Source organism: Erpetoichthys calabaricus, chromosome 13 (assembly GCF_900747795.2).
Source record: "Erpetoichthys calabaricus chromosome 13, fErpCal1.3, whole genome shotgun sequence".
In the NCBI taxonomy this organism is placed as follows: domain Eukaryota; kingdom Metazoa; phylum Chordata; class Cladistia; order Polypteriformes; family Polypteridae; genus Erpetoichthys; species Erpetoichthys calabaricus.
The window spans coordinates 112,723,714-112,751,564 of NC_041406.2; the positions used below are offsets into that span (position 1 = coordinate 112,723,714).

General features: G+C 37.8%; 1 protein-coding gene across 1 annotated transcript in view; it reads right to left on the minus strand.

Annotated features, from left to right (window-relative positions):
• smarcc1a (SWI/SNF related, matrix associated, actin dependent regulator of chromatin, subfamily c, member 1a) overlaps positions 1-26,591 on the minus strand; it is a 118,717-nt gene extending 92,126 nt beyond the window's left edge. The window contains 1 exon segment of the mRNA XM_051936171.1: positions 26,347-26,591. Coding sequence (XP_051792131.1) covers positions 26,347-26,547 — 201 coding nt within the window. The 5' untranslated portion in view covers positions 26,548-26,591.
• Between the last annotated feature and the right edge of the window lie 1,260 nt (positions 26,592-27,851).

Genomic DNA, 27,851 nt, shown 5'->3' on the forward strand with positions numbered 1-27,851 from the left:
ACACAGTAACCTTGACCCAGCACAGAACCTATCGAGGTCTGCTTTGATGATGTAGCAACACCATACTAATAAACTGATTTAGTTGCAGTGCTCCTTTACTGTAGCTGAGCCAGCGCACTCTTTTTTTTTTTTTTTTTCCACAGCAAACTTCCTGCAGTTTGAGCAAAAAACATTGAGTGGAAGCCTGCTTTATCAGTAAACAAGAGGCAGTTGGTATATTGGCCTTTACATTAAAGAAAGTGGAGTAATAAACTGAAAAATGTTATCGGAGAAGTCGTCCTGTGCAACTAGGCAAGCAGCAAGTAAAGATACTTTAAGGAATTCAGACGTTTATTTTGTCCTTTAAATTAAAACAGGTAACACTTGAGTTTGGAAAGTGAGCTTGTTTAAAATGCAGGCTTTTTATTTAAAGATATGTACTAGGGCTGCACAATACATTATTTCATCACGGTGTATGCATGTGAAATAGTCACATCACAGGATGTGCAATGTTATTTATTATTTTTTGGAAAGTCAGTTCACAAGAACAACTTGCACAAACAAATAACACAAATACAAACACTTACTGGATTAGATATACTGTACGAACAGATTTGAAAGAATAAAAAGCAAGCCAAATACAAATATCAGGATGTGTGTTGTCAAATAAACCAAATCTCTCTATTATACAGTATTAAAAAAAAGTTTTCTATACTGTCCACTAGTGCTGGGAGGTATGCTGGTTCATACCGAAAACCGTTTTTTATTTTTTTTTATGATATGGATTTTTCTTATAATGCAACACCGGTTTAAATTGCCTAAACGACGTTCGGAACGTGGCGCTGCGGGAAACTGTTCAAGTGAGGACCTTTTTCACTGCTACACTGCTAAACACAGATTTGTTGCGCGGGGGCTCTTTTTCACTGCTACACTACTAAATAGGTAGTGGTAGTCTAGGTATTGCGTGGTGAAAATGGACAGAGAACATTCCGAAACTGAAGCTGTAGCTTACGTTGCCTGGAAATACTTTGGTTTTTAAAAGGTCGGATGTGGACCATTATGTTCAAATGTGTAAATACTGTTTCAATACTACTGGATAATACTACAAGCCAAGCTGTACTTGTTTTATTTGTTTTCAATACAGTATAATGTACCTGGGTACTGTGTAATAGTGTGACAACATGTTGACTTTATTCTCGACATTTCCACTTTAATCTTGACGCTTATGACAAGAAAAAAGTCGACATGTTGATTTTATTCTCGTAATTTGTCATTAAAGTAGAACATCGTAAACTAAACTTCATCGTAAAATTAATATTTAATTTACTAGATTTTCTCAAACCCCGTCATAAGTTATATAGCACATTAAATGCTTTGTGTTAAGTGTTCCCCGAGCTTCTTAAACTGACTTCCTCTTGCACTAAGAGGAGGCGCCAGCAGCGATTGCCGCACAGAATACATTTAGAATGCTAAGATAGATACTTGATATAATTTTCATGGTGAAATGCATTAAAGCATGCATTAATCATGTGGGGGCACGACGGTGTGGAGGTTGCACTGCTGCCTCGCAGCAAGGGTGTCTCGGGTGTACCCTGCCTTGCATGTTTTTCTGGTGGGTTTACTCGGCGTGCTTCAGTTTCCTTTCAAAGTCATGTAGGATGTGGGTTTTTGCTATATTGACCCTGCTAGTGTATGTTTTGCTCATATTCACCCTGCGATGTGCTGGTGACTCGTTCAGGGATGGGCGCAACCCTGAATGGATGGCATAATTAAACATGTATAACAAAGATATTTTTAAAGTTCTGAACACTCCATGGGCGAAGTTTATAACTAGTTTTAATTTCACAAAGACATTTATCGTGTGGTGATTGGTTATGTGGAGCAAGAAAAAGGAAGGATAAGAAGTGGGTTTTGGTACATCAGATAGAGACAGCACGTGTGCAATAAAGAAAGCCCGCTCAGAAGAACATGCATTGAATTCTGTGTTTGTGTCTCTGACCACGAGATCACAAACCCAACATTTACACAATATTTAAGTTAAACCTGTGCGATGCCCATTCATGCACAAAATTTTTTGAAGCATCGTTACTCCTGCCATAAAGTTCTCTACACTGAGCATACACCAGGGGACCCCTTACTGCGAGGGAGCAGCTCTACCGCCTCACTACCGTGCATGTTTAATACCTGCTTTAATGCATTTCATCATGAAAATGATATCAAGTATTTATCTTGGCATTGTAAATTTTCAGAAAGCAGGAATATCATGAAGTGATATAGATTCTGTGTGGTGATCGCTGTCTCCTCTCAGTGCGGAGGAAGTCAGTTTAACACTAGAATTACCAGAGTCTACGAAAAAACTCGTAGATCCTGCCCACCTTAAATCGCTTCTTAAATCCGTTCACACCTCTCCGCCAGCGTCTTTTGTCCTCTAAATGTGCTGATAAAAGACAAGCTGCCAGCAGCCGGCTATTCCATCCCCCCCCCCCCCGACTTAGAACGTGAACGCACTTTTCCCAGTTCATGCCTTGATTGATTGTCTGGGAGTGAACTGGAGTTTTAGACTTGAAATAATACATCGTTATTTGGAACACACGCATTCCATGTGTGTACCGTTTCTACAGTAATCTGTGTAAACACATTGTTAAAACAGAAACTTTTTCATATTTTAGTAATAAATGTTACAAAATGTAGGCATAAACTATAGAACGTGTAAAGCCCGAGTTCCTAAGATCAAATAAACACTTCCACAAAAGCTTCACACGCCATACAACAGCTTCCGTGGTGTAGCGCGTTAAGATTTGCCTCTCAGAGCAAGTAGCTTTTCTCTGCCTCACAAACATGCGCAAGTACAGACACAAATCAAGTGCATGTGTATACTGTATAATATTAACAAAAAGAGCAGCTTACTACTGAAAACGGCAAATATAGGAGTGAATGGGGATCGAACCAGGACTCTTGATTACACTTGGTTTGTGTCAGTACTTGCGCTGTTACTTAGAGAGTCAGATCGGGGGAGGGGTGATGTTAGAGCGGGTGAGCTTATTCAGTGCTGCAGGAACAACGCACATGTTGATTTTTTTTTTCTTTCAGTACATGTGCCTTCCCTGTTTATTTGTATATCTCTGCCTGTCTGTCTCTGTATTACGCAGTGCTCAGTCTGTCTCTGTGTTATGGATCTTGAAAAAATAAGTTATAAGGACAGTTGTTCATGTTAATTGCAGTCTCAAATGTTAAAAAAATATTTTAAAAGGAGCATCCCACATGAAAATATAATGATCTCATTAACTGACAGTGCATACCAATTTACAAATTTTATGTCCGTTTGAGGTTAAAAAGAAAAAAAAAGAAGTAACACTTTATCCCCAGCGGGGAATTGAACTCATGTTTGTGAGGCAGAGAAAAGCTACTCGCTCTGAGAGGCAATCTTAGCGCGCTACACCACGGAAGCTGTTGTATGGCGTGTGAAGCTTTTGTGGAAGTGTTTATTTGATCTTAGGAACTCGGGCTTTACACGTTCTATAGTTTATGCCTACATTTTGTAACATTTATTACTAAAATATGAAAAAGTTTCTGTTTTAACAATGTGTTTACACAGATTACTGTAGAAACGGTACACACATGGAATGCGTGTGTTCCAAATAACGATGTATTATTTCAAGTCTAAAACTCCAGTTCACTCCCAGACAATCAATCAAGGCATGAGCTGGGAAAAGTGCATTCACGTTCTAAGTCGGAGGGGGGATGGAATAGCCGGCTGCTGGCAGCTTGTCTTTTATCAGCACATTTAGAGGACAAAAGACGCTGGCGGAGAGGTGTGAACGGATTTAAGAAGCGATTTAAGGTGGGCCGGATCTATGACTTTTTTCGTAGACTCTGGTAATTCTAGTGTTAAGAAGCGTAGTGATTAACAACTGGGTCGGGGAACACAACACAAAGCATTTAATGTGCTGCATTAACTTATGACGGGGTTTGACAAAATCTAGTAAATTAAACATTGATTTTAGGAAGATGTTTAGTTTACGACATTCTACTTTAATTATGAAGTAAACTATGAGAATAAAGTGGAAATGTCGACTTTATTCTCGACATATAGTTTGTTTTTTTCTTCCCTGTGTCCGTATTTTTTTTTTCTTCACCGTGGCCCTAATACGATTCCGTAGGGCTATACCACAAATAGCATTTTAAATGCAAGTTGCAGTTTTATTATTTATACATATAGCTTAGCTTGAAGCAAGGTCCATATTAATGCAGTTTGCCTAAATGATGGTTCAGTTGGTAAAGATGTCATCACCAAGTTGCACTTGTTTTATTTTATTTTAATTTGGTGAATACTGTGTAATGCACCTGGGCTTGAAGCCTTGAAATAATAGTATTATTACTGATAGTTGCACTATCATTTATTTTATTGTTATTATTTGTTAGTTTAAATATTATGCAGTTTAATGATGGTAAAGTTGTTTAAAAAGTCACTTTAACATGTCAATGGACAGAGATTGTTAACATTAACAGAAAGTGTAGTTGGTTTACAAAAAATATTTACTATTTATTCCTTTTCTAACACATGTTAAGTGCAATACAACTTTTGACAAGCACTTCTGGATATTTTACTAAGTCTAAATGCCTCTTTGAATGGTTGAAAATATGGTCTCAAAATTATAGTTTAAGTTGTTTGCAAAATTTGTTCTATAAAAAGGTTCTATATTTTGACTGCATCTGTCATGCAATGTGATTCCTTCTCTTAATTAGTGCCACCCCCTTGAAAACTATCACTTTATGGGGCCATGCAAACCTGTATTAATACTTGTGTGCACTTTAAAATGTTTTTTTGTACAATGCTCTTGACAGTGGAATAGGTTATTCTCAGCCAGTAATTGCAGTAGAAAATGTGGTTAACATCCACTCATGCATGGGGAAAAAAATACCGTGAAACCGGGATAATTTAGAAAAATACCGTGATATAGAATTTTGGTCATATCGCCCACCCCTACTGTCCACATTATTCAGCCTTGACCACTCCCCTCTACACTGCTCGCCCAATCATTACTTCTACTGTGAACATCCTCTCTCTGTACCACACCGTGATACTCTCAGTACTAATTCGCCCTTCAAAGCGGTTAGTTATAATGCCAAGGCAGAAAACCAAATTATCTATTCAAGAATGTTGAATTTTAGATTGCAATAGAAAAAGAGCAGCAAGAGCCGATTGTGTACATCAACAAAAAGAAAATGAACAAAAAACAGCTGCATACAATAAAAATCAAGAACAAAAAGAGAATCATCCAATAAATGAGAAAGACAAAAATATCCAGAACAATATGTGAACAGAAATGTAAAAAGGCAATTTTATTGAATGTAATTTAGAGGATAAAGTAATTCATAATATAGCTTTTGATGAGGCATTAAAGTATATTCATTTTATAACTTCTTTTTATTATGTTTTATTAAGTTTTACTTTTTTACTTCTACTTTTTACTAGGTTTGATTATTCATTGGTATTTAAATATAGACAATTGTAGTGAAATGCTCAAGAAACTGATTTTCTGTCTATAATAACTAAGGACCAAACCATCTTCTTCTTGAGCCCCACATACTCTCCTATATACCATCACTTTAAATACAATTGCTTTCTCTAATGGAGGGGCACCCAACACCCTTCGACTAGCTCAGCCCGAGGATTGGTGAGTGAAGCGAACTGGGGAGGAGCCCCCTAGTTAAATATTTAAAGTCATGCTGCAACAGATCTAATATCCAACTTATCTACACGTCAAATTTGTGTGATATACCATAATTTACTATGATTATGGAGATAGATAATGAGTGTCAAACAGGGTGTGCATGAACAGAGAACCACCACTCGCAATCGTTCTCAAACAAACAAAGCAGGCCCGATTCAATAACAAACCTGAAAATGAGCAATGAACAAAATACCGGAATGAAGATCTGGCTGCAAAATGAAATGCAACGTCAGTCATGTGGAATTATTTTGGCAAAAAAAAAAAAAAAGATACTGTAGACCAAAAACAGGTACTTTGTTGACTGTGCTTTGCAAGTCTTATTTACATGGTGTAGTTCATTATATAATTTATTCATCCATCCTCCAAACCTGCATAAATAAATGCAAATTTATTATGTGGAGAAAGTAAGTATAATAAGACCCTGCTTAACGCTGTTTTGGTATCATGCTTTTTTTTCCCAATTCTAACTTTTCATTGATTCACTTTGTAGTCACAAAAAAGCAGTTTTCGGTGAAAATGACGGTTTCGCCACAATTGCACGACTTGATTAGATACTCGCATACAGTCTCGCAGCGTGTTTGATATCAGTGCAGCACAGTAATAATAATAATAATTCATTACATTTATATAGCGCTTTTCTCAGTACTCAAAGTGCTATCCACACAGGGAGGAACCGGGAAGCGAACCCACAATCTTCCACAGTCTCCTTACTGCAAAGCAGCAGCACTACCACTGCGCCACCTGTGAGGACATTACGTATGCCTGCTGCATCATTGTTCATTTAGGATTGGTCATCAACATTATTGTGTAAGGATATAAACAAAATTTATTTTACCATAATAAATAACAAATATCCCTTTTTAGTTTTAAAATGAGTGGTTGCAAAGAAAAAAGTAAAGTGACAAGAAAAAACATCTCTAGAAACTAAAATGCAGGTGCTCAGATGATTAGATGCAGGTGAACGCCAAATTGTTATCGACAGAATTAATTTGTCAACTTCAACAATATGAGGAACAAAAGGAACTTTTTTCTAAAAAAAAGTTTAGCCACTATTATGGAAATTATAGATCAGTTTATACAAAATGATTCAAGTTCAAAGGCAAGACAAAGTGTCATTGATGCGATATCTTGCTATCGACAACTGCTTGTTGAACGACAGAGAAAAAGGCAAACGTTAGATGACTTCTTCACAAAAAACAAAGTGTCAAATGAGGAAGAACCTTTCTCATCACAAATTATGTACTTACTCAAATATTTTTGATTTTCATGAGATGAGTAAAAATTGATATTAGCAATAGAAAATGTCTATAATTAATGCAATAGAAAAGTATTTAATTATACATTTTATAAAACAAAAAAATGAAAAACATTTTTATTCTCTGTTCTCTTTCACCTATCCCCATTATTTACGTGTTAAGATGACCTCATTTAATGCAGTTTCGTTTAGTCCTGGGATTTCTTAGAACGTATCCCTACGTCAAGCAGGGTCTTACTGTACATCCTTATACTTACTGGACCCCTTTACCTTAAGGGGTTTTTGGCATTATTGTGTCAAAATTGCATACTCAAAAATAGATAGCAATTATTCTACTTATGTAATAAAGGACTGGCAAAGAGCTAATGAGTAGTGTGTACAACTCTCCAAACTTTTAAACACAACCATGGCATTTTATGGAATTCAGTTTTCTTTTGTGCTACAATCTATCAGCAATCATCGTACTAAGTTTTGATGTCATATTCCATAGCATTGCAATGTTATACTGGTTGGTATCCCCCTTTTTGGTAACATCTTGTCTCTTGCACATAAACATCTCCCAAAATAAGTATAGCAGTTGTAATTCTCTCTCTCATATATATATATTATATATTATTTTTTTAAGATAGTCATTGAGATGCTGTGGGAGTGGGGGGTTGAAACAGGCTGTCCGCACTAAACACCCTTCGGACATTGCACAGCTGAAAGAATTATGAGTGGAAGAGTGAGAAAAACCTTCGCTCAGTCAATGTGTAAGACTGGTTAAGTTACAGGAAATGCCTACTTGAGGTTCTTTACGAGACAATACTAGCAACCAGCACAAACAAATGGCATCTCTGTTCATTTTTCAAATCAGTAAATTATTGCAAAGTTAAAATTAACTTTTTCTCCTCCTAATTACATAATCATTATTTAAAAACACTGATTAAAGGAAGATTACATCTTTATATGTCCACGTGTTAAAGGAAAAAAAAAAAAAAAAAACTTTTTCACAGGACTGTATTGTTAACCACACCAACAGATCTGCTGAATGACATTCAAAACATGTGCAAGATTTCAGACCATTCTGCTTAATAACTGAAGGTCATTTCAAGTCTACCTTTCCTGTCTAATGTGCATGAAAAAAGTCTTGTACTCAGTATAACTTCATTCATTAAAAATACTTGAAAAATCCGATTCTAGCGTCCACATTGGCTCTAGAATGGTTTGTCCATTTTTGTAAGTAATGCTCTACTAGATACAGCATTTAAATCAAGGATCAAAACTCATTTCTTTAGTCCAGCATAATCTAGGCCTCCATGGATTGTTTTAATGGAATCTTGGAGGAAATTAACAGAATTCACACATAAAAACAGATTTTACATAAAGGAAAACATCCCAGAATTGCAGGCTTTCTCCTCTTTCACCATATTTAATTGTCAAATCATTTATCACATATCTAAAAAGGTAGGAAAAAGGTGTTTCTTTACTGTGGCTAAGTATATCAAATGGTGGTGTGCTAGAAAGTGGTGTAGTTTTCTAGTTGACTATATTAAATCAAATTTTGCAAGTTGAGCACTGGCAAAGCAGATGGTGATTTTGTTTGAATTCCTTCAGAAAGGTAATATGTCAGTGAATCACACAACTGAAAATTCTATGAAAAGAATTTGACTGATCTCTTTGAATACTGTCCTAACACAGTACTGATAAACAAATGGAGGTGTTGTAATGGATACAACTACAAATGTCCATCAGCTTCAGCATCTATCCAGTTCACATGTAGTTCAACATCACAGATCGAGGAGAAGGACCTCAAATGCATAGTACATAGTTGTGCATATAGGACTGCAGGGCATGGGAATACTGGCCACACAAACCACAGTTGCACCAAGTGAGCACTGACACAAGATTCAAACAAAGTGGTCATTTTCCTTGTCTACATTGACAATGGCACAAGTTGCTCCATTTGTTAATGCCAAAATAAAATGTATTTAGTGTATCAATGCTTCAAAGGACATGGAACATCTCACTATTGATACCACACCTACGGTGTTAAAAGAGACACAATCACCAAAAAAGGCAGTTAGCAGGACAAATAAAACAGCATACTTCATTGTTACAAACAAATCTGCAAACACTTAATTTGTGTCATTCATATGGCTTTTGAAGGCAAACTACCATACATTAGTACAGCGGAACCTCGAGATACGATCACCTCTGTATACGAGAAATTCAAAATACGAGGAAAGTATGAGCGAAAAATTCAGATCTAAATACGAGCATTGGCTCGCATAACGAGCCACGAGCCAGGCTGTGGGTATAGCTCGCGGCTTAGCGAGGGGGCGTGGTAGCAGTTGCGAGCCGCGATCTGCGGTGTCTGCGTTTCTCACTTAAGTGCACAGGTGGGAAACTGCCCACATCCATGATTGTTCCTGTGGCTGATGGGCTGCAGCTGCCATGTCCTCCCCGCATATATAGAGAAGCGCGAGCCGGTTAAGGGGGAGAAGAAGTAAAATAAAAGAGAGAGAGAGAGAGAGAGAGAGAGAGCGTGCGCGCGCAGGCAGGCAGGCAGTCGGTGCGAGCGAGTGCAGGCTCGCGTGTAGCTGAACAGTGAGCTGAACAGGCGAGCCAAACAGCTGAAGCAGGACGGTGTAGAGAAGGTCAGCTGCATTAAGAGTGTCTCGCCTGTTGCAGAGCCCGCAGGTGAGACGCTAACAGAGAAGAAGCACCGGGGATTGTCATCTGTTTTTTAAAGACTGCATCCTTTTGACGTTTTAACCTCGTGTTAAAGGATTGTTATTCTTGTGTATTTTAAACCTCCACTTCACAACTGTTTTAAGGATTATTTATTTAAAGATTTATTGAATGCTCTACTGCACTTTGGACACCTGTTTTGATTCTTTTAATAATCAGTTATATTATTTACCAGTGTTATTTATTAAAGGTAGACTACAGTATATATAATTTATCAGTGTTATTTGTTAGGAAAATTGATTTTTATGTTAATATATTTGGGGTGCGGAACGGATTAACTGGATTTCCATTATTTTCAATGGGGAAGTTTGTTCTAGATACGAGAAATTCGCTATACAAGCTCAGTGCTGGAACGAATTAAACTCGTATCTAGAGGTTCCACTGTATAATACACAAGTAGATGTTATATGACTGCGGTGGGTTGGCACCCTGCCCGGGATTGGTTCCTGCCTTGTGCCCTGTGTTGGCTGGGGTTGGCTCCAGCAGACCCCCGTGACCCTGTATTCGGATTCAGCGGGTTGGAAAATGGATGGATGGATGTTATATGAGTGGTGTGTTAAAGAATGTAATGCTGCCTCTAATATTTTTATATTTAGTATAAATTTTAAGCAGTATTTTTCATTTGCTGGACAGAAAATTAACAGGGCTGCAACTAACGATTATTTTGATAATCGATTAATCGGGCAATTATTTTGTCGATTAATCGATTGGTTGTATTGTTAGAAAAATTGAAATTAAATACAAAGTGCATGAAATGTACCTTTTTGCCAAATAAACAGATTTGCATAAAAAATTCATAAATGTAGTTTTTTAAATTAACTTCTTGTAGATATTTCAAACAAAATATAGATTTTTATACAACATTTATGTAATACATTGACAATAAATAGTAATAAATACAAATTAAACACTTGGTAGCACTTCTGACTCTTGTTGTACAATGAAAACACATGCACATATAATTTCCTTAAAAAAAAAAGTTTTCAATAAATTAACTAAACTCGCAATGTGGCTTATGTATTCAGAATCACATTAAACACATCCAGTGTTCTCCCTAGCGTCTTTTAGCCGGGCTAATTTAGTTGAGCGCCCGGCTGTCATCTTGAATGACATTGTGAGATGAAAGCCGACAGGCAGATCTAATGATCTGCAGAGATGGCAAGGGACGAGCGGGCTAGTGGGCAAATACTAGAAGCAGGATCGCAAGTGGCGAGGTGCGGAGCGGGATATTGCTGATCACTCAATGCTGAACAAGCTAATAGCGGGGATGAGGTAGAGCGGAGTTCACAAGCAAAAAGTATGGGGAGGTGGGCTTTCGAGAGAGGGCTGTACATGGCAATAGTGGGGGCGTAGCAGCTTAATACAGCAGAAAGGAGTATGGGGAGGTGGGCGTGCAAGAGGAGGACTGATATTAAAAAAAAAAAAGACTCGTGGAACCAGCCTGCCAGATATCAGAAAAAGGGCGTCAGGAAGTGAAGTCTCTGTTCTCAGTGTCAGTACAGTCTGTAGCGTACAGCTGCTCTCTTCTTGTTCAGTACATAGCAAAAACTATATTAATATATATATTATATATATATATATATATATATATATATATATATATATATATATATATATATATACACACACACACACACACAGTTGTTTAAGCATTAGGTGTGTTCTGTGTGCAAAAATCCTTGTAGCTCTCACTGTGGTTCCTGTCAAAGTGACCCCATCTGCCGTTTTTATATTTGCTCATACTGAGGGTTTTGTTAAAGTGACCCCATCTGCCGTTCTTATATTTGCTCATATTCAGACCTGTGTCTATATTGCAAGTGTGCAGAAATCCTTGCAGCACACAGTTTCCTGAGGAAAAGTTTATTTTTCTGCATTACTGAGGGTTTTGTTAAAGTGACCCCATCTGCCGTTCTTATATTTGCTCATACTGACGGTTTTGTTAAACTGACCCCATCTGTTGTTCTTATATTTGCTCATATTTGGATCTGCGTCCACATTGCAAAAAGTGTGCAGAAACCCTTGCAGCACGCACTGTGTCCTGAGCAAAAGTTTTGTCACTGAATTGCTGAGGGTTTTGTTAAAGTGACCCATCTGTCATTCCTTTTATTGTTCATATCTTGCCCCGTCGTGGTGCAAGTGTGCATTGAATATCCAACAGGCTCCCACTTTCCCACTCAAAAGTCGTATTCATAGGTACTTTTAATTATTTCCAAACGTTTTACCAACATGAGTAATAAAAGTGTTCAGAAAACAACACTGCTCAGTTATTTCAGAATAGAGACGCCACAAACTAATGAAGGTACGGCGTCAACTCCTGATGTGGCAATTTCAGACAAAGACATTATAGAAGCTGGTCCATCACGGGAAATCTCTTCAGCATACACTCTGCCAATTGATAAATCTAAGCACCGCTTATCCGGCATAAACAAACAATGGTTTAAAGATTTTGATTGGCTAATGGTCAAAGAAAATGGTAAATGGTGATCATTGTGCATGAAATATTCAAACAAACACCCCCCAAGGAGGGAGTTACCTTGGGTAAATGTGCCATGCACAAGAATTCGGAAAGAAAACTTGCTGGACCATGAAAAAAGTAAAACACTCATCGAGTCTTCTGCTGACCTTATAAGAAAGTGTGTACTAGAACAAACTAGAATCGTTCAAATTGAAAGATCTCTATCTGTGTTAAATAACTTACAGAGGGATGTCTTAGAATCAGAAATAAAGTGTAGCATACTGAAAAATATACACGCTGAACTTTTTTTTCAGTATTCTGTGTGATGAAACCACAGACATCTCAGTTGTAAAACAATAATTTACATTAAATGTGTTTGCCAGGTCACTAAAGAGATCAGAATTCATTTTGTATCAACCCGCAATATGATTGATGGCAAAGCGGAGACTATAACCAACACACTGAGTGAGACTATGGACACTGTAGGATTGAAAACTGCTAATCTGGTTGGACTAGGGTCAGATGGAGCGGCTGTTATGATTGGGATAACAAAAAGGTGTGGTAAAACTGCTTAAAGATAAAACTTCTGGACTCTTGGTCAACTGCCACTGTGTAAACCACCGATTGGCCCTTGCAAGTGCCCAAGCAGCAGCTGCTATACTTTATTAACGAAACTGAATGACATCTTAAGGCAGCTGTTCTATTTCTTCCAAAATTCTTCAGTTAGGATGGCTGGTTTAACAGAAATCCAAAATATTCTGAACATTCCCCAGATTGAGCTGAAAATGACCAGTGACACTAGATGGCTGTCTCATGACTGGAGTACAGTCACTACAACAGTGTATAGTGATACAGTGTATAGTGTCATAGCTGAGGACACTGAACGAAATGACATCACAGCTGAAGGATTAAGCAGATGTATTAAAACGTACAATTATGTTTCCTCTCTGATGATGCTTTCAGACGTATTACCTTTGTTGTCCAATTTATCTAAGGCTTGGCAAAGGCAAGATATCAATCTTACCGAAATTGAGCCAATTTTGCTCACCACAAAATTGTCCATCATGGAGTTGAAAGACACTCTTGTGAGATATTTTCAAAGCCTTCATCATTGTCTGGCAGAAGAATGGTCAGATCTCCGCATTGTTTATACACAGAGTGATGTAATGTCATTCAAAACTACAATATATGATAAATACCTAGAGACAGCTGTCAAGCACCTAGATGCAAGATTCCCTGACATGCCAATTATTTCCAGCTTTAAAAAAAGTTTTCAATGCCGAAACACACGATTCAAGTGAATCTGCTGAAATTCTTTTCGATCATTACTTCAAAAATGGTAGCCCTCCAATTTTAAAATATGAAAGTAGCAGGCAAGAATGGACAGTTGTGTCAAAAATGACCAGAAGTCAATCATACAAAGACTTCAGTCCAAAACAGATTTTACTAAAAATGGCAACTACATCAAAGTTCTAAGTCGTTTCCAAATTTAGCCAAACCAGCTCATGTTGGGCTGGTGATCCCAGTGAGCACAGCTGAATGTGAAAGGGGGAAGGGGGTTTTCTGCCCTTAAAAGGATCAAGACATGTTTGAGAAATCGCATGAATCAAAGCATGCTAAATAATCTCATGCTGATCTCCTTGGAGGGCCCAGATCCTGGGGACTTTATTTGGAAAAGCTGCAGACAACTGGGCTTCTTGGAAGAAAAGAAGAACAAATATTTAACTGAAGACACCTTCTGCATATGCAAGTTGGCTTTGAAGAATATTTTTAAGTTTTTCTTCATTAGGTTTCCCATACTTTTTTCCCCCCCATTGTTTTCACTTTTCTTCCTGACAGCGACAATACTTGTGCCTCTTGGTTTATGTCATAACAATTGTTATTTAAAATTTTTGTTAGGGTTGCAGGATCCTGAATTGGATACTTCTTAAATTATTCTGGCACAAGTGTCAAACCTTAAAAAAAGGAAGTCATATTGAGCATTGGAAAATAATTAATAATAATTAAATAATAAAGATAGTGCACATTTAATTTTCCCCACCACCAAATTTCCCCATCCCACCCTACCCAGCTACTTTTTCATGCCACACGGCTGGAAAAAATTTCTGGGGAGAACACTGACACCACTTCAAAATTAAACACGCAAGTTATTTACTTACTTATTTTCAGTTTCTGGCAAAGCATCATTTGCAGGTGCATCTCAATAAATTAGAATATCATTGAAAAGTTAATTTGATTCAGTAACTCAATTCAAAAAGTGAAACTCTTATTATATTGATTCATTACACACAGTGATAAACTTTAAGCGTTTATTTCTTTTCATCTTGCTGATTATGGCTTACAGGTAATGAAAACTCAAAATTCAGTATCTCATAAAATTAGAATATTACGCAAGACAAATAAAAAATATATATTTTTAATACAGAAATGTTGGCCTACTGAAAAGTATGTCCATGTATGCACTCAGTACTTGGTCGGGGCTTCCTTCTGCATGAATTACTGCATCAATACGGCACTGCATGGAGGCAATCAGCCTGTGGCACTGCTGAGGTGTTATGGAAGCCCAGGATGCTTTGATAGCAGCCTTCAACTCTTCTGCATTTTTAGGTCTGGTGTCTCTCATCTTCCTCTTGACAATACCCCATAGGTTCTCTATGGGGTTTAGGTCAGGCACGTTTGCTGGCCAATCAAGCACAGTGATACCATGGTCATTAAACCAGGTATTGGTACTTTTGGCAGTGTGGGCTGGTGCCAAGTCCTGCTGGAAAATTAAATCAGCATCTCCATAAAGCTTGTCTGACAGAGGGAAGCATGAAGTGCAGTAAAATTTCCTGGTAGACAGCTGCGCCGACTTCGGACTTGATAAAACACAGTGGACCAACACCAGCAGATGACATGGCTCCCCAAATCATCAATGACTGTGGAAACGTCACACTGGACCTCAAGCAACTTGTATTTTGTGCCTCTCCACTCTTCCTCCTGACTCTGGGGACCTTGATTTCCAAATGAAATGCAAAATTTACTTTCATGTGAAAAGAGGACTTTGGACCACTGAGCAACAGTCCAGTCAGTTTTCCCCTTAGCCCAGTTTAGACGCTTCTGACATCGTCTCTGGTTCAGGAGTGGTTTGACACAAGGATTGTGACAGTTGTAGCCTATGTTCCCGGACACGTCTGTATGTGGTGGCTCTTGAAGCACTGACCCCCAGCCGCAGTCCACTTCTTATGAATCTCCCCCAAATTCTTTAATGGGCTGTGCATCTACATTCCACTCAAGGGTGTGGTTATCCCTGTTGCTTGTGCATCTTTTTCTGCCACATTTTTTCCTTCCACTCAACTTTCCATTAATATGCTTGGATACAGCACTCTAAACAGCCAGATTCTTTAACAATGACCTTTTGTGGCTTAGGAGAGTGTCAATGACTGTCTTCTGGACAATTGCCAAGTCAGTAATATTCTTTATGATAATGTAGCCTATTGAACCAGACAGAGACCATTTAAAGCTTCAGTACACCTTTGTAGGTGTTTTGGGTTAATTAGCTGAGTGGAGCAGGCCACCATAAGTCTACAATATTGAACTTTTTCACAATATTCTAATTTTCTGAGATACTGAATTTTGGGTTTTCATTAGCTATAAGCCATAATCAAAGAAATAAACGCTTGAAATATATCACTGTGTGTAATGTACCTATATAATACGAGTTTCACTTTTTGAATTGAATTACTGAAATAAATGAACTTTTCAATGATATTCTAATTTATTGAGATGCACCTGTAAATATCTCACCACCACAATGTTCCACCACAGAATAATCTGTTGCACCATCATGACCTTTAGTTTTTTTTTTTTGTATTTTTTCACTTTAATAATAAAAGCAGTCAAACAGGATTTATGTTTATGCCATGGTATCGAAAGGTGTCTAGTATCGTAAAATTTCACTTGTATTGATATCAAATACAAAGTCAGTAATCATGACATCACTACTTGCAAATGTAACCAATGCCCTAAGCTTGAATTCAGCAAAAAGATCTGCGTCAAAATAAAATGAATTAGTCATTTTTTGAACCCATTATATTTTAAATTTCAGGGTGGGGCGATATTAGCAAAAAAATTATATCTCAATATATAATGATAATTAGACGATATTTTGCATCCTTTAAAAACATTTTTATAAAAGTCTTATTGATCTAGCTTGGACTTGTTAATAGGATATTAATTGTTGCTTACTAACAAGATAAATGGAAACAGTTACGAAAAACAGGTCTTATTTATTTACATAAAACTGAAGTAAAATAACACAAGAACATTAAACTCACCAGTCAAAGTATTACTGGGATCAAACAGTACAAGTATGAGTAAACCATTTAAAAGTGGCCTACAGGATTTATACAAAAGACCAACAAAACTATTATATTAAGAGTATTTTAAACACACACTTACCCTTAATTTAAACAAGATATGAATCCAAAGGAAATAAAATACTAATCATAACTGAACTACAGGGCATGAACATTACAGTATGCATAAACAAACTGCTGTGCTGGTAAATTGTGCAACATACAAGCAAGAAAAAAATATATAATATAATGTACTATAATGTAAAAATCCAAAGTTCTGACAAATACTGTACAGGAAAAAACCTATAACATTTATAAACAAATTACTAACTTCAAGTTCTTTCTGCTATTGCACAAAGATACCAGAAAAAATAAACAAATTGTAAAATTCTATTGAGGTAACGTCCAAGTTGTGTGACAGAAACACCAGTCAATCCAGAGCATCTGGCTTCAGAGCAGCATGGTTACATGTTAGAACATATCCTCCAGTACTGAAAGCCCTCTCAAAAGGGTTGCTTGAGGCAGGGATGCACAGGTACCTTTTTGCAAGTTTCCACAATTTGGGGAAATGTACTTATGTTTTGCACCACTCAAGTGGATTTACTATCCACCTCAGGTATCATCAAGTAGCTCTTGATCTCTTTATCAATGGCAGTGTGCAGAGACTTGCCTTCTCTAAATTCCTGTGTTATCTTGTGTCATCACCTGCTTCAATGTCTGCAGCCATAGGAGAGGGATGGAGTAGAGCGAAAAGGCGGGAATCTGTGCAAGTCTTTTAAATATTTAAATAAAAAAAAATGTGCTTTGGAATCAAGGACCCTCAACCACGACAGCCTGTGAAATAAAATTAGAAATACGAATATGCTTCTTATAGAAATAATAATCTGTTCAAACAAATTACTTAATTCGTCAGAACTGATTTTTTTTTTTTTCTTGTCTGATACCCATGGGGGGGTCCGCACTAGATTCCTTTAACTTAAATTGCATTTTAAGGAGAAACAGTTTTTGCCATGCCATTTTTGTATGCCATGACTCATTCATCTCAATCTCATCTGCAGCGGTTTAGATTACATTTAGATACATTTGTCTTCCTGGAAAAGGCAAATGATCTTGACACAAAAATTAAGATTATCAAGCAGTATTGAGGGAGGAAAGAAAGTAAATATGATCGATGTGACTTTTTTAAGTTATCACAATAAAACTGGTGGTTACGACGCACGCTGTACTAGTGCACTCTGGCTTTGAATGCGGCTAACCTCCGAAGCACCTGTGTTGTGACTCACGATATGCCACTTCACGCAAACCACTATGATGAGGTAATTAAACCACACTGCACTCCTTTATCTGTTAATGTTGATTATTAACAGGCTGAAATGTTAAAACAGAAAACATTTGAGTAATCAAACCCTGACAGTACAATTGCCGCTCTCACAGTTAAAACAATGAAAGTGAAAAAATACTCAATAATTTCAGCTCACACGTTGTTAGAACAACAATTAAGATATTATATATTGTACCCTCCTGTTGCAGGGGGGAAAAAAACACATTTTATACCTATTTTGAAAGAAGGAATAAAGTGATACTACTCACTGGTACTCGTATAGCATCAATACCACCCAGTAGGTACGCAAACTCCAACTCTATATTGACTCCACCATACAGCTTTTCCTACAACCAACTCTACATTGAAAAGCTGTCAGAACTATGTAGGTGGCCACAACAAATAAGTAACTGATTAGAAATCTTTGTCAGCTAGGTAAAGGATGCAGATGAATAGAATAAAGGAAAAATGCTAGAAGAAAAACATTGTAGCAGCACTACTTAAATGAATTGTCATTACCAGCAGTCCAGGAAGTGCTGCACCATTGGGCAGGTTTGGCTGTTGTCATAGGGACTACAGGGAGAAACAAGATGAGGCACTGGATATAAAAGGAAGCCAAAAGAAGTGGACAAGATTGTGATTGTCTTGTGTTATCAATGCTTTCACCACTGTGGCATTTAACTGAATTACAATTACAGTCACCCCAAGGACTATAGCTTTTACTGAATTTGTATTCTTGTGCTGTGCCTATTTGCGTGTGTGGTATCATCAAAGTTGGAAAACTTTCTTTTCTTTGGATCACTCAAAACTCTACTAATCTTCAATGAGACCAGACTGTGTTTTAAGCATTTTTCATTTAGTGTCTGATGTTTCGTTGGTTTTAATCTGTTTTTGTGTTTAGCAGATAGGGGCATCTGTTGGTGAAGAAAGATTCACGGATCTTGACTTTGCCGACAATGCTGTGATCGTCGCAGAGTCAATGGATGCTCTGATTGGGGCACTCGAGAGACTGAGTGAGGAGTCTGAGTGTCTGGGCTTGCAAGTGTCCTGGATAAAAACCAAGATCCAGGCCCTTAATGACCTTTGGGCACAGCCATCAGCAGTGTGTCAGTTTGTGGAGAGAGTGTCAACCTTGTCGAGAGGTTTACTTACCTTGGCAGTGACATTCATGTCTCTGGTGACTCTTCCTATGAAGTCAGTAGATGGATTGGGAGAGCATGGGGGGGGTCATGAGGTCGCTGGAAAGGAGTGTGTGGCGCTCCCGATATCTATGCAAAAGGACGAAGGTCCAAGTCTTTAGAGTCCTGGTGCTTCCTGTCTTGCTATATGGTTGTGAGACATGGACGCTATCCAGTGACCTGAGACAGGATTGGACTCCTTTGGTACTGTGCCTCTCCGGAAAATCCTTGGGTACCGTTGGTTTGACTTTGTGTTGAATGAGCCATTGCTCATGGAGTCCTGAATGAGGCACATTACCTGCATTGTGAGGGAGCTTCCCCGAGGGTGATCCGGCTCATAATATCCTCATTGTTTGGGACCAGAGTGTCTGGACCAGGCCAAGGGGTCGCCCACGTAACACCTGGCTGCAGCAGATAGAGGGTCATTTCCAGAGGGTGGGACTGGACCGCGTGTCTGCCTGGGGGGTTGCCAACTGGGATCCCGAGTTGTTTCATTGTGTGGTGGGTGCGGCAACTCACTGTACCAGTGCGTGCTCCCCAACTTGACAACTTTACTTGACTTTGTGTTTAGCTAATTAATTAACGCTGCTTGGTGATTAAGTGTGGGTTGAACTACTGTGTTACATTACTGTGTCTATCTGTGTTAGTAGTATTTGTGAGAAGAGTGCAGTCTGGGTGCATTTCCCCAAATAAAATAAACAAAACACCATTTAAAACAGTGTGAATCTGACTGTACACAATTTCAAAAGGTTTTAAGGAACTACAGTAAAGAATCAAGCTAGACAACATTGTATCGCTAACAAAACTGTTCACACAAAAATTCTATACACATCATCCTTCATGTAGCAGTCATATTACTTGCGTGTATGATGTCGAGTACTTGTGTACTTGTCCTTGTTCCAAAATGGTAAAGCAAATAATGGATAAACACCGCCATCAGCTTCCCCAGTTCCCACCTGCTTCATTTGCCTAGCCTGCACAGACTCACCCTGCCCTGCTCCACCACATTCTGCTTGCCCAGCCTCAATAACAATCCAAACTGAGCTGGGCCCCATGGAGTTTTGAGCACACTATTAAACACATAATGTATTCTTAATGTTGAACTGGGGAAGGATGTTGAGCTTGCTATGCAACTACTTATTTCTGGTACCGAAATTAGAATTATGCTATTTTAGTAGTGTTTAAAAAAAATTTAGCATTTCAGTACTTTCTCAGTACCAGTAGAGCCCACAACACTACTCCCGGAACAAAGTTCATTTCCACCAAAGCTGTTCATAGAGTCACATGTCAGAGCAGTAAAGTTAACCCCTTACTAATAAAAGTAACCACTGACTTAGTGCTGGGCGGTATGACCAAAATTCTATATGACGGTATTTTTCAAAAATATACCAGTTTCACAGTATTCAACGGTATTTTTTCCCCATGCATGAGTGGATGTTAACCACATTTTCCACTGCAATTACTGCAGTAGACTGGCTAAAAATAACCTATTCCACTGTTATTAGAATTGTAGAAAAAAACATTTTAATGTGCACACAAGTATTAATACAGGCTTGCATGGTCCCATAAAGTGATAGTTTTCAAAGGGGTGGCACTAATGAAGAGAAGGAATCACATTGCATGACAGATGCAGTCAAAATATAGAGCCTTTTTATTGAACACTGTTTGCAAACAATTTAAAATTTTGACAACATATTTTCAACCATCCAAAGAGGCATTTAGACTTAGTAAAATATCCAGAGGTGCTTGTCAAAAGTTGCATTGCACTGAACATGTCTTAGAAAAGGAATAAATAGTAAATATTTTTTGTAAACCAACTACACTTTATTAATGTTAACAATCTCTGTCCACCGACACGTTAAAGTGACTTTTTAAACAACTTTACCATCATTAAACTGCATAATATTTAAATTAATAATAACAATAAAATAAATAATAGTGCAACTTCCAGTAATAATACTATTACTTCCAAGACTTCAAGCCCAGGTACATTACATAGTAGTCACCAAATTAAAATAAAATAAAACAAGTGCAACTTGGTGATGACATCTTTACCAACTGAACCATCATAAGGCAAACTGCATTAATATGGACCTTGCTTCAAGCTAAGCTATATACATAAATAATAAAACTGCAACTTGCGTTTATAATGCTATTTGTGGTATAGCCCTACGGAATCGTATTAGGGCCACGGTGAAGAAAAAAAAATACGGACACAGTGAAAAAAAAAAAAAAAAAACTATATGTCGAGATTAAAGTCAACATTTCCACTTTATTCTTGTAGTTTATTTTGTCATTAAAGTAGAATGCCGTAAACTAAACTTCATCCTAAAATCGATGTTTAATTCACTAGATTTTCTCAAACCCCGACATAAGTTAATGTAGCACATTAAAATGCTTTGTGTTAAGTGTTCCCTACGCATTACGCGCTTCTTAAACTAACTTCCTCATGCATTAAGAGGCAGTGATCGCCGCACAGAATTCATTCACTTCATGATATTCCTGCTCTCTGAAAATGTAGAATGCTAAGATAATTTTTCATGATGAAATGCATTAAAGCAGGTAATAAACATGCACAGTAGTGTGGCGGTTGTGCTGCGCCCTTGCAGTAAGGGGTCCCCAGGTATACACGGAGTGTAAAGAACTTTATGGCAGGTGTGACGAGGCTCCAAAATACGATGTATGAATGGGTATCGCACAGGTTTAACTTAAAAATTATGTAAATGTTGGGTTCGTGATCTGGTGGTCGAAGACACGAACACAGAATTCAATAGATGTTCTTCTGTGCGGGCTTTCTTTATTGCATGCGTGCTGTCTGTCTGACATACCAAACCCCCAGTTCCTATCCTTCCTTTTATCTTTCTCCACATAACCAAACACCACACGATAAACGTCCTTGTGAAATTAAAACTAGTTATAAACTTAGACCATGGAGTGTTCAGAACTTTAAAAAAAATCTTCGTCATACATATTTAATTATGCCGTCCATTCAGGGTTGCGCCCATCCCAGCAAGCATTGTGTGCAAGGCAGGAGAAAATCGGGGCACCAGAACATCACAGGGTGAATACAAGGAATACATACACTAGCAGGGTTAATATAATAGAACAAAACCCGCCATCCTACATGACTTAGAAAGGAAACTGAAGCACGCCGAGTAAACCCACCAGAAAAACATGCAAATTCAAAGCAGGGAACACCCGGGACCACCTTGCTGCAAAGCAGCAGTGCAACCTCCACGCCACCGTGCCCCCACATGATTAACACATGCTTTAATGCATTTCATCATGAAAATTATATCAAGTATTTATCTTAGCACCACGGAGTGGTGGCTCTGAGGCTAGGGATCTGCACTGGCAATTGGAAGGTTGCCGGTTCGAATCCCGTAAATGCCAAAAGGAACTCTGCTCTGTTGGGCCCTTCAGCAAGGCCCTTAACCTGCAATTGCTGAGCGCTTTGAGTAGTGAGAAAAGTGCTATATAAATGCAAAGAATTATTAATTATTATTATTATTATTAAATGTTTTGGGAACTGGAATATCATGAAATTAATGTATTCTGTGTGCTGCCAGCGCCTCCTCTTAGTGCAAGAGGAAGTCAGTTTAAGAAGCAGTAGCGATTAACATGGCTTCTGGGAACACTTAACACAAAGCATTTAATGTGCTATATAACTTATGACGGGGTTTGAGAAAATCTAGTAAATTAAATATTCATTTTAAGATGAAGTTTAGTTTACGATGTTCTACTTTAATGACAAATTACGAGAATATAGTCAACATGTCAACTTTATTCTCATAAGCGTCAAGATTAAAGTGGAAATGTCGAGAATAAAGTCAACATGTCGTCACACTATTGTACAGTACCCAGGTACATTACACAGTATTGAAAAAAATAAAGTAAAACAAGTACAACTTGACTTGCAGTATTATCCAGTATTATAGAAACAGTATTCACACATTTGAACATAATGGTCCACATCCGGCCTTTTAAACCCAAAGTATGTCTAGACAACAGACACGGCTCCTTTTTTCGGCAAAAGTTCTTCTGTGTCATCATGTTCAACTTTATCGTCTGCTACAGCTTCAGTTTCGGAATGTTCTCTGTCCATTTTCACCGCGCAATGCATGTACTTCATTGCATGTGTTTAGCGGTGTAGCAGTGAAAAAGGTCCCCCTTAAACAGTTTCCCGCTGTGCCACATTCTGAACGTTGTTTAGGCAATTTAAACCGGTGTTGCGGTATAAGAAAAATCCATATCATAACAAAAATAAAAAACTGTTTTTGGTATGAACCGGTATACCGCCCAGCACTATATTCTAGCAAAAAATTTGTTCAATGGGATATATCTCAGATAGATATTCTTTTGAAACTGCATGTGTAAGCAATAGATTTTCAGAAATTTGTGTCCTCAACATGAGTATGTGCAAATAAATTTGAAGAATTTATTATTAATTCTCTAGGGTGCCTAATTAAAAAAAATCCTTAACTGCCAAAATTTCTTAAAATAAATACGTACCATTTTGGAACAATCTCTTCAATTATATAAAATGACTATCAAAAATTATCAATGGACTGGACATAAAACTAGTATGCATTTAATCAAAAAAAAAATTCAATTGTAGATATAAGGATAGGTACTTTTCAAATATCTATACGGCCAAGGTGTCTACAGAGATGATGATGTTGTAGAAACAGGAAGCTAGACAGGATTATGTAGCACCGCCTGCAAAACGTCCATGGAAGGCCCGGCCAAGTGTACGTTTAATGAGATTGTAGATGAACATGCAACCGCATCAAAGACAGCAGTTCCAGTAGCTGCTGCCATACAGCTGGAAACATACCTGTGGGAAGCCACAGTTTCTCGTTCAGACAATCTACTAAATTACTGATCCATTAACAAAATGTGGTTCCTCAATTTGTCTCAGATGTCAAGGAAATACCTTTTAGCTCCATGTAGTAGTGTAGAGAGTGAGAGATTATTTAGTGCACTGTCACATATTATTAATGAAACCAAAAACAAGTTTACAGATGAAAATACAGAGAAGCTTCTGTTCATCCCAAAAGAGTCACAGACCAATCCAGTGGCAGACTCACAGTATTAAAATGAGGCACCATCCATTTCTTTCTAATAAAGCTACTGTCATTAGTACTCAGTAGCTACAGTGTTCATATATTTGTTGGTATCAGCAGTAGAATGGTATTGGTGTATCCCTATTTGAGAGTGCACTCAATTAGCGGTTAGAATGCGCTCAGTACTGTATTTTCAGTTTTAAAAAGTCTCAAGGCTACCCAAGCTAAGTCTGATAGTTATAGGTGTCCCACAAATATGAAACAGCACACAAACATTATAAAGCATTTGTTCCATTCACTATAATTAAGCTTTCAATTATGAGCTGAAACTTTCCCACAAGGCCCAAACAAATAGGTCAAGTTAACTACATATTTTAAACTGACCCTCCATGACAGAGTAGGGCTATTTGAGTGAATGTAGCCTATGACACTGCAGCATAGATCCTAAATAAGCATGATAACGAAGTGGAATAAAAAAATTTAAAAAAAACAAAAAAAAAACAGATGGGACAGTGCTTGGTACACAGAACATTTGCATTGTTCAAATCTAATTAGTAAGTAACTTAAAAAAAACAACATTTATTTATATAGCACAACTAAATAAACAAAGATGTGTTAGAGAGTAATCAAATGAGCCCTGGCCTTTTTCTTCACTTAATACATCAATAAAATAACATCACATTCACTGATAATATTTAACCAGTATTGCAGTCTTAAAACATACCAATGATACCCTATTTAAATTTGAAGTACGAACTAGTAAAACAAGTTGCATGTAAGGTGGTTTGAAACATGCTGTGTATGTGTGCACCAACAGGGTAGCTGGTGTCTAAATATATGATGTTGTGTGCTAGCTACCTATCAAAGTCCTTTTCATACAGCATAATCGTCATTATGCTATATGATGAATTCTCATTTTGACATAATTGTGAACTAATATTTCATTGAAGAGGTCTACCTTTTCAAGCTAAATTTCATTAGTTGAACAAAAGCACTTTAAACAAAAACTTCAAACAACATGCAATAAAATACAAACGAATTTAGCAACAAACAAGCAATAGGTAACACACGACTTAAGCTAAAAACAAACCCAACAAGCAAAACTCTGGCTAACAATGACAACTTCACAAATAAATTTTTACACAACTATTTATCACCTATACAATAAATATGAACGGGTGACTGGAACAGTTATGAATGTGCCTTCTGCACAAAAACACAAAGAAATGTGGAACCAGGATGTGTCAATATAAACCAAATATAGATCACACTTTATAATCACATAAAGGTGGTTACCAGAAACGTGGTACTGTATTACTGTTAACAATGAACATACTGGTGTATAAGCATGTATCATCAGGTTCATGAACTAAATAATCACTTAACATTGACATAACATGACCCTTTCAGGAGTATAACTCCTGTAATTGTTAAATATCTTCTACAAAAGCTTGCAGACTAATAGCCTACTGAAAACTGTAGGACAACATTTGGTGATGGTGTCAAGTATTAACGTTGGATTTTTAAGTTAACACCACAATACGGCCCCTGTGTTATTATATGACATTATCAAGAAGGTATACTGTACTAAATTGTGCACCTGTGTGATGCAGTTTATCCGGGAGTAAGAAGGGTAAGCTGCTGTTATTGAGGTAGTTTCCAATAAAGGAGCAGTCGGTTTCACCAACAGTGCAAACTCTGTCTATATATACTTACGTTGTACACGCCAAGAATTGCCATTTGTCTTTGTTTTGAAATGCATCCGGATTTCTCGAGGACTCCCGTGCCACGAGCTATCAGTCTTTGTCTAAAAAACCAGTTCCAACCTCTCTCTTCAGGAGCCTCCACCAGTGCGTTGCAAGACCTCTTTGTTTATCTAGCTTCCTTAAGGGCGCCAGCTAGCACCGTTTTTCTTCTTCTTCTTCAAAACATGATGTTTTCGTCCTGAATGTGGTCACCTAGATCTTTGATTAGTGTTTCTACTACCTTCGTATTACATTGTAGCTGAACTGTCACTTGCATTCATAAACTCTCACATCCTAGCAGAGAACTACGCCCCGAAAGAGTGTCCGACAAGCACCGATCCCCTGAAATTCAAATCGGCCCCCGCCTCACTAGCATCTCCAGGCCCGAATCAGTACATGGTAAACAAAACATGTAATATATGGAAAAACGGTATATCACGATGCAAACATACGTTTATGTGCGAAATGAAACAAGGCTCCCCGCTGCTCACGTACCAGATAAGTTATAACCCCGAGTTCACGATACCCCCATGAAGACCTACCTTTCGATAGTGCTTCCCGATCCAAACTCGCACCGACTCCATTTGAGAAACAGTTTCCGAGCTTTCCCAAAACTTGGCCACCGGCCCACCATCTTTCTTCCTGACGGCTCCAAGAGCTGAAGTGCCGCCGCTCGTTTGTCCTCCTGATGGTGTCGAGCCCCCCGAACCCGTTCCCCCAGCTGCTGTAGCCGCTGTCGCCATTGTTCAAGCTTTCCGTACGTCCGCGTGCCTTCCGCGCGCAGTAACTCTTCAGGCCGACGCTGAGCAACTGTCGCGAGACTATAGCCTCTGCAGGAGGTACTGGGAGTTGTAGTCCAGGTGAATTCAGTTCTTGCACTGTGCTCAAGAAAGTTATACAGTAATTTACGTCGTAATGATGATTATTATTCAGAAATATGTTACTCCCATTAATGTGTTTCGTTAATTTAAAATATATATTTGTCAATGGTACATGCCATACAATTGTCAAAGAGTTGCACTTTACAACATTTTCACTCTAAATCCAATTCATAGTCGCGGTGGAGGGTGGGATCTGGGACTTATCTGAAACATATCATCAGTCCTTCATTTGTGTACACATTCACACTCATATGGGACCAATTTACCTAACCACGAAGTGGAACAAATACTGGCGTACCTGTCAAATAACAAATTAGGCACAACAAGAACATGCAAAATCTGAACTTGGGCACTGCATTTGTGAAGCAACAGTGCTATGAAGGGAAGATCCCGTCAAAATAATATTAGACGTTTAGGAAGAATCGACTGGAGTAGAGGATAAACGCCCAGCCTACAACATAACACTTAACATTTCCAAAGTATTTGGTTTCGCATCAAAGACCGATTCAGAATATGGAAGTCAACCGGGTTTTCTTTACCCAGGCAGCATTTATTTCTCAGCATGTCCCCACTTGCCTTCCAAGTCGTAAACTTGGAGCTGCAATTTGCAAAAACTCCACTGTTTTAAAGGGGAATTCTTTTGGGTCAAGTGACTAATTAGGCTTTTGGCTGTAAAGATGTTTGTTCTTTATAATAGATTTGTATTTGAATCCTGCTGTTCATATATATTCATTTGTCGGAATCGCAATATGATTATTTGGATGGTTACCTACACCTGATGAGCCCCAATTAGGGCAATCATAATTGTCCTGTAGTCTTTGTATTATTTGGCACATACTGTATCTCTCTCTCACACACACACACACACACACACACACACATATATATATATATATATATATATATATGCAGGGTATATATATATATATATATATATATATATATATATATATATATATATATATATATATATATATATATATATATATATGTCGATGTATATACATATATATTGTGGAAACATATCCAAAAAAAGAAGAAACTCCACAAATCTAAAATTTTAGGGACTATCCCCGTATATTGTCCTACGGACAAATAAAGCAAAAAATGCGAAATAAATGATCAAAATTACTGTTAGGTAACATCTGACAAAGTTTATGGCACAA